This window comes from Ranitomeya variabilis, chromosome 6 (genome assembly GCF_051348905.1).
Source record: "Ranitomeya variabilis isolate aRanVar5 chromosome 6, aRanVar5.hap1, whole genome shotgun sequence".
Taxonomy (NCBI): Eukaryota; Metazoa; Chordata; class Amphibia; order Anura; family Dendrobatidae; genus Ranitomeya; species Ranitomeya variabilis.
The window spans coordinates 240,226,026-240,240,441 of NC_135237.1; the positions used below are offsets into that span (position 1 = coordinate 240,226,026).

Here is a 14,416-nt window from a genome sequence, read left to right on the forward strand (position 1 = left end):
GCTGCAGCAACCTCTCCCTATGTAAGATGGCGTGCATGCCCCTTTATAGCCCCTGTGACGCCACAGAAAGCAAGCCAATCACTGTCATGCCCTTCTCTAAGATGGTGGGGACCGAGACCTATGTCATCACGCTGCCCACACTCTGCGTCCTCCTTCATTGGCTGAGAAATGGCTCTGAACGCGTCATACGAAAAGTGACTTTGGCGCGAAGATCACCGACCTCATGGCCGATCCCACACTAGGATCGGGTGGGGTTTCATGAAACCCGACTTTGCCGAAAGTCGGCGATTTTTGAATTTGTCCGGTCCGTTTTGCTCAACCATAGTGGTTAGGCGGCAGAATGGTTATTGCAGGCTGTAAGCTTTCCTGAAGAGATGGGTTTTCAGGTTCCGTCTGAAGGATCCGAGGGTGGTGGATAATCGGATGTGTTCAGGTGTGGAATTCCAGTGGATGGGGGATATTCGGGAGAAATCTTGGAGGCGGTTGTGTGAGGAACGAATAAGTGTGGAGGAGAGTAGGAGGTCTTGTGAGAATCGAAGATTACGTGCGGGAAGATATTGGGAGATTAATTCAGAGATATAGCGAGGGGACAGGTTGTGGATGGCTTTATAGGTCAGTGTTAGTAGTTTGAACTGGATTCATTGGGGAATTGGGAGCCAGTGGAGGGATTTGCAGAGGGGAGAAACAGGGGAGGAGCCAAGAAAGAGGTGGGTGGATTAGTTGGGCAGCAGTGTTGAGTACAGCCTGGAGTGGTGTAGGAGAGTTAACGGGGAGGCCACAGAGGAGGATGTTGCAGTAATCAAGGCGGGAGATGATGAGGGCATGCACAATGATTTTTAGTAGATTGAGAGCTGAGGAAGGGATGGATTCTGGAAATATTTTTGAGTTGGAGGCGACAGGAGATGGCAAGAGTTTGGACGTGCAGTTTGAAGGACAGGGCAGAGTTGAGAGTTACTCCGAGGCAGGGGATTTCAGGTGCGGGAGAGAGCGTGATGCCGTTTACCATAATAGATAGGTCGGGTAGGGGAGATGGAGGAAAGATGATGAGTTCGGTTTTGTCTAAATTGAGTTTTAGGAAGAGTGATGTGAAGAAGGAGGATATGGCTGATAAACACTCCGGGATTCTGGACAGCAGAGAGGGGACATCTGGACCAGAGAAGTAGATCTGAGTGTCATCCACATACAGGTGGTACTGGAAGCCATGGGACTTTATAAGTTGTCCTAGGCCAAGGGTATAGATGGGAAAAGAGCAGGGGCCCCAGGACAGAGCCTTGAGGGACTCCAACAGAAAGAGGGCAGGATAAGGAGGTAGTGTGGGGGTGGGAAACGCTAAATGTGTGGTCAGAAAGGAATGAGGCAATCCAGGTCAGGGAAAGGTCTTTGATGCCAAGGGAAGAAAGAGTCTGAAGCAGTAGGCAGGGGTCGACTGTGTCAAAGGCAGAGGACAGGTTGAGAAGGAGGAGGATGGAGAACTGTCTGTTAGCTTTGGCTGCGAGTAAGTCATTAGTAATTTTGGTAAGGGCAGTTTCAGTGGAGTAGTGGGGGCAGACGACAGATTGGAGGTTGTCAAGGAGAGAGTTTAATGAGAGGTGGGAGGAAAGTTGAGCATGGACATGCTGTTCAAGGAGTTTGGAAGCAAACAGGAGCAGTGATATGGGGCAATAGCTGAACATAGCAGTTGGGTCAAAGTTGGGTTTTTTGAGGATGGGTGTGATGGTGGCATGTTTGAAGGCAGAGGGGAAAGTACCTGAAGATAGCGATAGGTTGAAGAGATGGGTTAGGGCTGGAATGAGCGTGTTAGTGAGGTTGGGAGCTGGTGCGAAGGGATGGGGGGGTCAAGTGCACAGGTGGTGAGGTGTGATTTGGAAAGGAGGTGAGTAAGCTCTCCTTCAGTGATGTTGGAGAGGGAGGTTATTAGGGAAGGGCAGAGGTCTGGTATATGGAGTGGTTGGGGTGGCAGTAAGGGTTTGCCTTATGAAGTTTGAAGAATTGAGGGATTTTGCTACCGTACATTATTCTACCCCATACCATAATTCTGGGAGAAAGACCAGTGTGCAGTAGGTAAGAATGATGAAGGGGCAATAACAATTTCAAGGCACTTTTTGCAGATGTGGACTGGTTACTAAAAAGATGATTACGAGGAGAAGGAGTCTCCTCCACCAACTGCAGTCATGATATCACCTGCTCCCAAGGATACCACTGAAGAAACTCTTTAGACTAAACATTGGTTTTGCCCTCTAATGTTGACATCAACATCCTCCTCCTCTAATATCACCACCTCAGCAACCCCAATTTGGTTCCCAATCATCATTAACATTATATTTTAGACAGCTCACAGTTGTCTCAGTGTGGGAAATATCTTGAACTCACTACCCAACACCTGATTCCTTTCTCAATTTGCTCTGACTCAGAGTCCCACTGCCAGTACCCAACCATCACAGCTGGCAGAGTAAGCAATACAACTTCCATGTTAGAATCACCTCACTCATGTCCTTTTGCCCCATGTCATAAGAGTACAAAGACTGACTGTTCATCTCTGGAGGAAGTTTTTTTTTGTAAGTATTTTTCTTAGCCCCCACTGTGTTCTGTAAGTTAAGGGACTGAGGGGAAAAACAGAAAAAGGTGTTTTTGACATTGTTGAAATTCTGCTATGTACACTAATTGTTATGACGGCAGAGATGGATTGCGCAAAACTCTGACTGATGGTGTCACTGTCAGAGGCTACCTCATCCTTCTGTGACTGAGACAAGGGATGTGACATACATTTCAATGAACCCTTTGCTTCTCATCACTGATATGCTTGCCAGATGCAAAGGAGGTCAAGTATGACCTACATATGGTAATATTACTGTTGCTATCAGTAGTGTACACGGTACTGCTGCTAGCAGCTCCCATATTTTTTAATGCAGTATGTTTTTTTTCTCTCTTATGCTACCACATTTACCAATAGTCTCAACAGCCAGTAGCATTGTTGCAATACACATGCTTGTTAAAGACTTTTGTATATTTGGCATTTTCTCCCCTCGTCTTGTTTGTTCAATTGACTTGTGGAAGTGCCGCAAATATCTAAGCCAATCAGCGGGTTGTACAGTATAATGAGTTGTGTGCTGTGATATCTAATCCTTAGACTATAAAATCCAATTATGACCACTGTGTTCCCTGCCTTCATCCTTTATAGCCTCTATGATAGCCCCTCTGATTGGCTGTAATAGACCATGTGATGTGATAGCTGCGAAGCATTGTAATGACACCAGCGCTATGGCATCTTACATCATCAGCCTGCTTTCTGTGTATTGCAATCAATCTTCAGCAGTAGTTGTGCGTGAAATGGTGCCAGGCTTTTGTTTTGCTATCCTATTGAATTTCATTTTGAATTTCCTGGGACCTGTGAACTTCAGGAAATTCAATTCAAGTCGAATTGCAGTAGACCAATCCATTCATTTCTAATAGACCCACCCATATTAATGTTTGAACAGTCTTGGAGATACTCTTAACTTACTAATTGTTTCAGTGTGTTTACTGGTCCTGGGGGACCTGGTGGTCCTGGAACACCTGGAGGTCCTTGACGTCCGATACCAGAATCACCCTGCAAAAAACAAATTTCAATACATGGAAAATCCATTACATTTTCAAAGCATCTTGATAAGGATGTTGCAGTAGTAATACCATAATGTATATACATCTAACAAACATAGCCTTACTGTAACGATTCCTCTGCTCAGAATGTCTGGGACTCTGTGATGGACAGCTCTGTAATCCTATCCTGTGCTGGGGCATGCTAAGGTGCCGATGCTTTGATTGACAGCCCAGTTGACCTATCTGCCTGGAAGATGCAGAGATTTCCACAGGTGCTCCATGTTCTTGGTAATTGCCCTGTTATTTAGGTGAGCTGTCTGCCAGTCAAAAGCTTGTTGTAGCTTATGCTCTCTGGTGTGTTCGCCTGTACCCTGTACCCTGTGCTGTAAGTTCTCACCTTCTGCTCCTGACCTTTGGACCGTGTTCAGACCAACTGATTTGTTATTGCCGCTTTGCTTATCTGCTATTTATCTGGTATTCTGACCCTGGCATGTGACCTGACTTACAACTTCGTTTTTTCCTTTGGTTTACTACATGATCTTTTGGTATTGACCCCGGAACATCTCACTGCGCTGATTCGCGGCCTAGCTGTGGGTTGTGACTAGTGTCACACTTACCACATTTGTTCATTCTATACATTCAATGTACTGATGTGAGGAGGATGGATGCCTAATACATGAAATGGTAGATCAATTGAACAATATATAGAAATGTATAGCTTACTTGTTTATATTAAGCAGAACATGTGACAGAAAGATTGGAAAGAACTAAACAACTTTTTCCATTTACAGAAACTTTAGGTCCCACTACTGATCATTTTTAATGCACTTTAGCAGAACAAAATGGCAAATGTCATATTTACGCCACATTCAATAATCCATGTGACATGGTTGAGTGGGGAATATAATTTATGAATTGTCCACAAGACTCCTGAACCGAACTTCACAGCCTCATATACAACTGCGAGGCCCTTAAGTTTAGGTCAGTAGTCCTGTGGATAATCCATGTATCACAATCCGTACTTGGATTGTGACACATGGATATGTAAACCCGGCATAATGCATGTGTTACATTAAAGAGGACCTGCCACCAGTTCAATAATGGCCGTTACCAAGAGGGTGATACCAACACCCTGCCATGTCTTATGTTAAGATTGGTACCAACACTTTGGCATTGATTTTTGTCATCAATATTTTGTGACTTACACCATTACCAGAAAACTTACCTTTTCTCCTTTAGCACCTGCTTTTCCTGGTAACCCAGGGATACCTCTCTCGCCCTAAGATAAAATAAAAAATATTTCAGTTTCTTGGTAAGATTAAGCCATTAATTATAGTGCACCTTAACTTTACCATGTTAAATTTACAGCTAGATTTGTTAGATGCTTATTTTAGAACATGGGCTGTCTATGTCAAATTTATAATAGAAGAAACTGAAAGCTCATATTTTTCCACAAAGAGTGGAGTAGTGAGAAAATGAATGTAAGCAACAGGACAAAATTTCTGTGCTTGAAATAAAAGGAAAATAAGGTGAATATAAAAATAAGTTAAAAGAATGTTTTTATTGTAAAAGTACAATAATAGTTATTCAACTCCTGTTTTTTCAAATGTCTTTATACTGAACAGAATCACTATTCAATGGCAGATTAAAATACAACTGAATTAGATGTCTACCTGGGATCCACAAGTGACGAAGGTACCCAAGGATGTGTGGCACATTTTGGTTAAGACTCTGTTTTTCCCATAAATCTATCACGAGTGTGTCACTCCAACCTGGGAGATTGGGGGGTTGAAGATCATTGCGTATTGTGAATTGCAGATCTTCCATTTAGCCTGTTTGTTTGGATCCCATATTAAATGAATTTGGTTTCCTTTGGTGTTGAGAAGAGGTTAACAAACCTTTGTATGCTGGTCACAAACATGTAGCTACAATTCAGCTGATTCTGCTCTTTAACTCACCCTATAACACTTGGCCAGACCCTCTCTGTCTTGCCAGTGAAAGCTCTGCTTCATATCTCTTTAGAGATACTGTGCTGAATAGGTGTTTGTTGTTGCTATTGGAAATTTGTCTTCATGTGCTTAAGCTAAGTGTTTTGGAGAGAAGTTGTTGTAGAGGTGTTCTATTGTACGCGTGTGTTTATCTCCTGGTCCCTGTTTCTTGTTTAGTTTATTCCTCCCTGTTCATATTCTCCTTCCTATAGTTGGTTGGTGCTTTTGCACGATGGAGGGTTTCTGTTATCCCTGTTTTGTCTTGTGTGTCTTGTTCGCATTACATTTCTGTCCCAGGCTCCATGGGGTGGGGCATGGACAGACCAGGAATTAACAGGAGCATAGTGAGGTCGGAGCCTCGGCCTCTCTACCATCAAGAGTACCCCCTTCCCCTACCTAAGACGGTCACAGCGTGACAAAATAATTGTAAAAACTGTGAGAAGATTTAGGTGTTAAGTGGTTTGTGATAGCAAAAATGTGTGCTGTAATTGTTATTGTAGAAGGACTAGCATAAATCTGATCACTTGACTCCACTGTCTACTTAAAGGGGTTGTCTCAAATTAGTGCTTCAAGTGCATGTGAAGTGCATTTAAAAACAAGCAACTTTGCAACTTATTGAAGGGAGTTTTAATTTTATAATGTATGGTTCATTGCCAAGGTTACCCTCTAGTCTCAATGGTCAGTTACTTTTGAAAGGAGCTCACCCCACTTGCAGCTTGTATACTTTTAGAGTACTCTCGTTCCACTCTGAAATGTGACGGCTTATTGGATTTGGCTAGCTCCAGTCCCTCTGTACTTATCCCATGCTGCAGAGGCAGCCTGTGCAATGACATAGTTCATATCGAGGGCATAACTATGCCACTAGGCCAAACTTTAATCTTCAGGAGTGCACCACTCACGGGCAACTAGGAAGCTTGGAGGCATAGTCCTGAGACAACCCCTTTAATTCTCCACTGTCATGTTTATATAAGCAGCATAATGATAGCTGTTATACTAGATTCCTTGATAGGGCGTTGATTCAGGGAACTAGTCCGATTGCCATATGTAGAGTTGGGAAGGAATTTTTTTCCCCAATGTTGAGCTTAGTGTTTGCTGCATGGGTTAGGCTATGTGTTGAACTAGATGGACTTAAAGTCTTCCTTCAACCTTAAATACTACGTTACTGTTCATAGTTTTCAATGAATTCATATTTTCAGTGAATGCAAGTACCATATATACTCGAGTATAAGCCGAGATTTTCAGCCCCCAAAAATGGGCTGAAAGTGCCCCTCTTGGCTTATACTCGAGTCATGGAAGGCGGGGGGTCGGCGGGTGAGGGGGAGCGATGCCTGTCAAATACTCACCTACTCCCGGCGCTCCTGATGCGGTCCCTGCATGTCCCACGGTGTTCGGCGTGGCAGCTTCAAGTTCTTCCCCTCTTCAGCGGTCACGTGGTACCGGTCATTAAAGTTATGAATATGGACTCCACGCCCACAGGGGTGGAGCCGCATATTCATTACAGTAATGAGCGGTACCATGTGACCGCTCACTACAGGAAGAAGCTGCCGCGCCATACACCGTGGGACATGCAGGGACCGTGTCAGGAGCGCCGGGAGTGGGTGAGTATATTTACCTTCCCTCGTTCCACCGAAGCTCTGTCTTCCCATCCTCTTGCACTGACTGTTCAGGTCAGAGGGCGCGATGACGTATTAGTGTGCGCGCCGCCCTCTGCCTGAACAGTCAGTGCGGAGAGACGGGACGCTGAGGAACAGCGGGCAGCGACGAGAGGTGAGTATTTTTTTCAGTGCAGCAGCATTACATGTGGCACAATGCTGTATGGAGCGTCTATGGGGCCATAACTGCATGGAGCATTATATGGAGCATCTATGGGGCCATAACTTCATGGAGCAATATATGGGGCATCTATGGGGCCATAACTACATGGAGCATTATATGGGGCCATGTTATGACCCCAATGGCGAGGGTCTCAGAGGAACGTGGAAGTCTGCAGAATACAAAAATCCAGCTCATAGGGCAGTGGTAACTGGGTTGACCATATATCTACTCCTAACGCCAACACTAGAAGTAGCCGGGGATCATTCCTACGTTGATTCTAGATGACACGCGCCAGCCGGAGAATCTAGCTACCCCTAGTAGAGGAAAACAAAGACCTTTCTTGCCTCCAGAGAAGGGGACCCCAAAGCTGGATAGAAGCCCCCCCACAAATAATGACAGTGAGGTAAGAGGAAATGACAAACACAGAAATGAACCAGGTTTAGCACAGAGAGGCCCGCTTACTGATAGCAGAATAAAGAAAGGTAACTTATATGGTCAACAAAAACCCTATCAAAATCCACACTGGAAATTCAAGAACCCCCGAACCGTCTAACGGTCCGGGGGGAGAACACCAGCCCCCTAGAGCTTCCAGCAAAGGTCAGGATGTAGATTTGGAACAAGCTGGACAAAAATACAAAACCAAAACAAATAGCAAAAAGCAAAAGGCAGACTTAGCTGATATAACTGGAACCAGGATCAGTAGACAAGAGCACAGCAGACTAGCTCTGATAACTACGTTGCCAGGCATTGAACTGAAGGTCCAGGGAGCTTATATAGCAACACCCCTAACTAACGACCCAGGTGCGGATAAAAGGAATGACAGAAAAACCAGAGTCAAAAAACTAGTAACCACTAGAGGGAGCAAAAAGCAAATTCACAACAGTACCCCCCCCTTAGTGAGGGGTCACCGAACCCTCACCACGACCACCAGGGCGATCAGGATGAGCGGCATGAAAGGCACGAACTAAATCGGCCGCATGAACATCAGAGGCGACCACCCAGGAATTATCCTCCTGACCATAGCCCTTCCACTTGACCAGGTACTGAAGCCTCCGCCTGGAGAGGCGAGAATCCAAGATCTTCTCCACCACGTACTCCAACTCGCCCTCAACCAACACCGGAGCAGGAGGCTCAGCAGAAGGAACTACAGGCACAATGTACCGCCGCAACAAGGACCTATGAAATACATTGTGAATAGCAAACGACACAGGAAGATCCAGACGAAAAGATACAGGATTAAGGATTTCCAATATCTTGTAAGGCCCAATAAAACGAGGTTTAAATTTGGGAGAGGAGACCTTCATAGGAACAAAGCGGGAAGAAAGCCATACCAAATCCCCAACGCGTAGTCGGGGACCCACACCGCGGCGGCGGTTGGCAAAGCGCTGAGCCTTCTCCTGTGACAACTTCAAGTTGTCCACCACATGATTCCAGATCTGCTGCAACCTATCCACCACAGAATCCACCCCAGGACAGTCAGAAGGCTCCACATGACCCGAAGAAAAGCGAGGATGGAAACCAGAGTTGCAGAAAAAAGGCGAAACCAAGGTGGCGGAACTAGCCCGATTATTAAGGGCAAACTCAGCCAACGGCAAGAATGTCACCCAATCGTCCTGATCAGCAGAGACAAAACACCTCAAATAAGCCTCCAAAGTCTGATTGGTTCGCTCCGTCTGTCCATTAGTCTGAGGATGGAAAGCAGACGAAAACGACAAATCAATGCCCATCCTACTACAAAAGGATCGCCAGAACCTGGAAACGAACTGGGATCCTCTGTCTGACACAATATTCTCAGGGATGCCGTGCAAACGAACCACGTTCTGGAAAAACACAGGAACCAGATCGGAAGAGGAAGGCAGCTTAGGCAAAGGAACCAAATGGACCATCTTGGAGAAGCGATCACATATCACCCAGATAACGGACATGCCCTGAGATAGCGGAAGATCAGAAATGAAATCCATGGAGATATGTGTCCAAGGTCTCTTCGGGACAGGCAAGGGCAAGAGCAAACCGCTGGCACGAGAACAGCAAGGCTTAGCTCGAGCACAAGTCCCACAGGACTGCACAAATGACCGCACATCCCTTGACAAGGAAGGCCACCAAAAGGACCTGGCCACCAGATCTCTGGTGCCAAAAATGCCCGGGTGACCTGCCAACACCGAGGAATGAACCTCAGAAATGACTCTGCTGGTCCACTTATCCGGGACAAACAGTCTGTCAGGTGGACAAGACTCAGGCCTATCAGCCTGAAATCTCTGCAACACACGTCGCAGATCCGGAGAAATAGCTGACAAGATAACTCCATCTTTAAGAATACCAACAGGATCAGCGACTCCAGGAGCATCAGGCACAAAGCTCCTAGAAAGAGCATCGGCCTTCACATTCTTTGAACCTGGTAAATACGAGACAACAAAATCAAAGCGGGAGAAAAACAATGACCAGCGGGCCTGTCTCGGATTAAGGCGTTTAGCAGACTCGAGATACATCAGATTTTTGTGATCAGTCAAGACCACCACACGATGCTTAGCACCCTCGAGCCAATGACGCCACTCCTCAAATGCCCATTTCATGGCCAACAACTCCCGATTGCCCACATCATAATTTCGCTCGGCAGGCGAAAACTTCCTAGAGAAAAAGGCACAAGGTTTCATAACAGAGCAACCAGGGCCTCTCTGCGACAAAACGGCCCCTGCCCCAATCTCTGAAGCATCCACCTCAACCTGAAAGGGAAGTGAGACGTCAGGCTGGCACAAAACAGGCGCCGAAGTAAACCGGCGTTTCAACTCCTGGAAAGCCTCCACGGCAGCAGGAGCCCAGTTAGCTACATCGGAGCCCTTCTTGGTCATATCCGTCAAAGGTTTCACAATGCTAGAAAAATTAGCGATAAAACGACGGTAGAAGTTAGCGAAGCCCAAGAACTTCTGAAGACTCTTAACTGACGAGGGCTGAGTCCAATCAAGAATAGCTCGGACCTTGACTGGGTCCATCTCCACAGCAGAAGGGGAAAAAATGAACCCCAAAAAGGGAACCTTCTGTACACCAAAGAGACACTTTGAGCCCTTGACAAACAAAGAATTTTCACGCAAAATTTTAAAGACCAACCTGACCTGCTCCACATGCGAATCCCAATTATCAGAAAAAACCAAAATATCATCCAGATAAACAATCAAAAATCTATCCAGATACTTCCGGAAAATGTCATGCATAAAGGACTGAAAAACTGAAGGCGCATTGGAGAGCCCAAAAGGCATCACCAAGTACTCAAAATGACCTTCGGGCGTATTGAATGCGGTTTTCCATTCATCACCTTGCTTAATGCGCACAAGGTTGTACGCACCACGAAGGTCTATCTTAGTGAACCACTTGGCACCCTTAATCCGGGCAAACAAGTCAGACAACAGCGGTAAAGGATACTGAAATTTGACAGTGATCTTATTTAAAAGCCGATAATCAATACAAGGTCTCAAAGATCCGTCCTTTTTTGCCACAAAAAAGAATCCCGCACCAAGAGGGGAAGAAGACGGACGAATATGTCCTTTCTCCAGAGACTCCTTGATATATGAACGCATAGCGGTATGTTCAGGTACCGACAGATTAAACAGTCTTCCCTTAGGAAATTTACTGCCTGGGATCAAATCTATAGCACAGTCACAGTCCCTATGAGGAGGCAGTGCACTGGACTCAGACTCACTGAAGACATCCTGATAATCAGACAAATACTCCGGAACTTCCGAAGGCGTAGAAGAAGCAATAGACACAGGCAGGGAATCCCCATGAACACCACGACAGCCCCAACTTGAGACTGACATAGCCTTCCAGTCCAGGACTGGATTATGGGTCTGTAACCATGGCAGCCCTAAAACAACCAAATCATGCATTTTATGTAAAACCAGGAAACGTATCACCTCGCGGTGTTCAGGAGTCATGCACATGGTAACCTGTGTCCAATACTGCGGTTTATTTGCTGCCAATGGTGTAGCATCAATACCCCTAAGAGGAATAGGATTTTCTAATGGTTCAAGAGTAAAACCACAGCGCTTAGCAAATGAGAGATCCATGAGACTCAGGGCAGCACCTGAATCTACAAACGCCATGACAGGATAAGATGACAGTGAGCAAATCAAAGTTACAGACAGAATAAATTTAGGTTGCAAATTACCAACGGTGACAGGACTAACAACCTTAGCTATACGTTTAGAGCATGCTGAGATAACATGTGTAGAATCACCACAGTAGTAGCACAAGCCATTCCGGCGTCTATGAATTTTCCGCTCATTTCTAGTCAGGATTCTATCACATTGCATTAAATCAGGTGTCTGTTCAGACAACACCATGAGGGAATTTGCGGTTTTTCTATCACATTGCACCGAATTAGGTGTCTGTTCAGACAACACCATGAGGGAATTTGCGGTTTTGCGCTCCCGCAACCGCCGGTCAATTTGAATAGCCAGTGCCATAGTATCATTCAGACCTGTGGGAATGGGAAAACCCACCATAACATTCTTAATGGCTTCAGAAAGGCCATTTCTAAAATTAGCGGCCAGTGCACACTCGTTCCAATGTGTCAGCACGGACCATTTCCGAAATTTTTGGCAATACACTTCAGCCTCGTCCTGCCCCTGGGACATAGCCAGCAAGGCCTTTTCTGCCTGAATCTCAAGATTGGGTTCCTCATAAAGTAAACCGAGCGCCAGAAAAAACGCATCAAGATCAGCCAATGCCGGATCTCCTGGCGCCAGCGAAAAAGCCCAATCCTGAGGGTCGCCCCGTAAGAACGAAATAACAATTTTTACTTGCTGAGCAGAATCTCCAGATGAACAGGGTCTCAGGGACAAAAACAATTTACAATTATTCACGAAATTCCTAAACTTAAACCTGTCTCCGGAAAACAGTTCAGGAATCGGTATTTTAGGTTCTGACATAGGATTTCTGATAACATAGTCTTGTATGCCCTGCACACGAGTAGCCAGCTGGTCCACACTTGTAATCAAGGTCTGGACATTCATGTCTGCAGCAAGCATAGCCACTCTGAGGTAAAGGGGAAGAAGAAAGAAAAAAAAACTCAGAATCTTCTTTCTTATAATCCCTCTTCTGCAATGCATTAAACATTTAATACTGGCCTGGCAAACTGTTATGACCCCAATGGCGAGGGTCTCAGAGGAACGTGGAAGTCTGCAGAATACAAAAATCCAGCTCATAGGGCAGTGGTAACTGGGTTGACCATATATCTACTCCTAACGCCAACACTAGAAGTAGCCGGGGATCATTCCTACGTTGATTCTAGATGACACGCGCCAGCCGGAGAATCTAGCTACCCCTAGTAGAGGAAAACAAAGACCTTTCTTGCCTCCAGAGAAGGGGACCCCAAAGCTGGATAGAAGCCCCCCCACAAATAATGACGGTGAGGTAAGAGGAAATGACAAACACAGAAATGAACCAGGTTTAGCACAGAGAGGCCCGCTTACTGATAGCAGAATAAAGAAAGGTAACTTATATGGTCAACAAAAACCCTATCAAAATCCACACTGGAAATTCAAGAACCCCCGAACCGTCTAACGGTCCGGGGGGAGAACACCAGCCCCCTAGAGCTTCCAGCAAAGGTCAGGATGTAGATTTGGAACAAGCTGGACAAAAATACAAAACCAAAACAAATAGCAAAAAGCAAAAGGCAGACTTAGCTGATATAACTGGAACCAGGATCAGTAGACAAGAGCACAGCAGACTAGCTCTGATAACTACGTTGCCAGGCATTGAACTGAAGGTCCAGGGAGCTTATATAGCAACACCCCTAACTAACGACCCAGGTGCGGATAAAAGGAATGACAGAAAAACCAGAGTCAAAAAACTAGTAACCACTAGAGGGAGCAAAAAGCAAATTCACAACAGGGCCATAACTGCATGGAGCATTATATGGGTCATCTATGGGGCCATAACTGCATGGAGCATTATATGGGGCCATAACTGCATGGAGCATTATATGGGGCCATAACTGCATGGAGCATTATATGGGGCCATAACTGCATGGAGCATTATATGGGGCATCTATGGGGCCATAATTGCATGGAGCATTATATGGGGCATCTATGGGGCCATAACTGCATAGAGCATTATATGGGGCATCTATAGGGCCATAACTGCATGGAGCATTATATGGAGCATCTATGAGGCCATAACTGCATGGAGCATTATATGTGGTATCTTATGGGGCCATAATGAACTGCATGGAGCATTATATGGGGCATCTTATGGGGCCATAAAGAACTGCATGGAACATTATATGGGGCATATTTGTATATGGAGCATCTTATTTTTGACATTTACCGGTAACTGCTGCAGCTTCCACCCTAGGCTTATACTCGAGACAATAAGTTTTCCCAGTTTTTTGTTGCAAAATTAGGGGGGTCGGCTTATACTCGGGTCGGCTTATACTCGAGTATATACGGTAATTGCATTTTTTTAATCCTATTCATATTTTAAAGGTAAAAAATATAAATTATGCAGCTTACCCTGCAAATCTTTATAGCACATAGATATTTTAAATATATTCTCTGCATTTGCATTTTAAATGAGTCTATTCTAAAAATGCAATAAGTACAACTATTTTGATGTATTTAAAATAGAATGCATGTGTTGCAAGACAAACTTACCGATATTCCATTTTTCCCAGGGACACCCTGAAATATAATATAATTAATATGTTAATTTCTTTTTGCTACAATAATGTAAAATAATGAGTGTCTGAAGGAAGGAGTCAGTGAAGCATGGTGGATGTTCCTTGCAAGTTTAAGGCTCCATTTCAGAAAATGGAGATGGGGATTTGGTCAGGATTAATGTTGTTCTCAATGATGAGAAGTACAGGCAGATACTTATCCATCATGCAGTACCATCACCAAATGTTTTGGATTACATGAAGAGACAGCAGAATTTGCACATGCCAACATCCACAAAAGATCTGTGGTTACTTTTCTAAGATGCTTGGAACAACGCCATTGTGAGTTCATTCAAAAACTATGTGCATGTTTACCTAGAATTAATGC

At 45.0% G+C, this 14,416-nt stretch overlaps 1 protein-coding gene across 1 annotated transcript in view; it reads right to left on the reverse strand.

The window, feature by feature from the left end:
• The window catches only part of COL15A1 (collagen type XV alpha 1 chain), a 1,855,347-nt gene that overhangs the window by 1,296,448 nt on the left and 544,483 nt on the right, over positions 1–14,416 (reverse strand). Inside the window, exons 7-9 of the mRNA XM_077269528.1 lie at positions 14,027–14,053; positions 4,802–4,855; positions 3,500–3,586 (exon numbers count right to left, since the gene is read on the reverse strand). Coding sequence (XP_077125643.1) covers positions 3,500–3,586; positions 4,802–4,855; positions 14,027–14,053 — 168 coding nt within the window. The remainder of the gene's footprint in view (positions 1–3,499; positions 3,587–4,801; positions 4,856–14,026; positions 14,054–14,416) is intronic.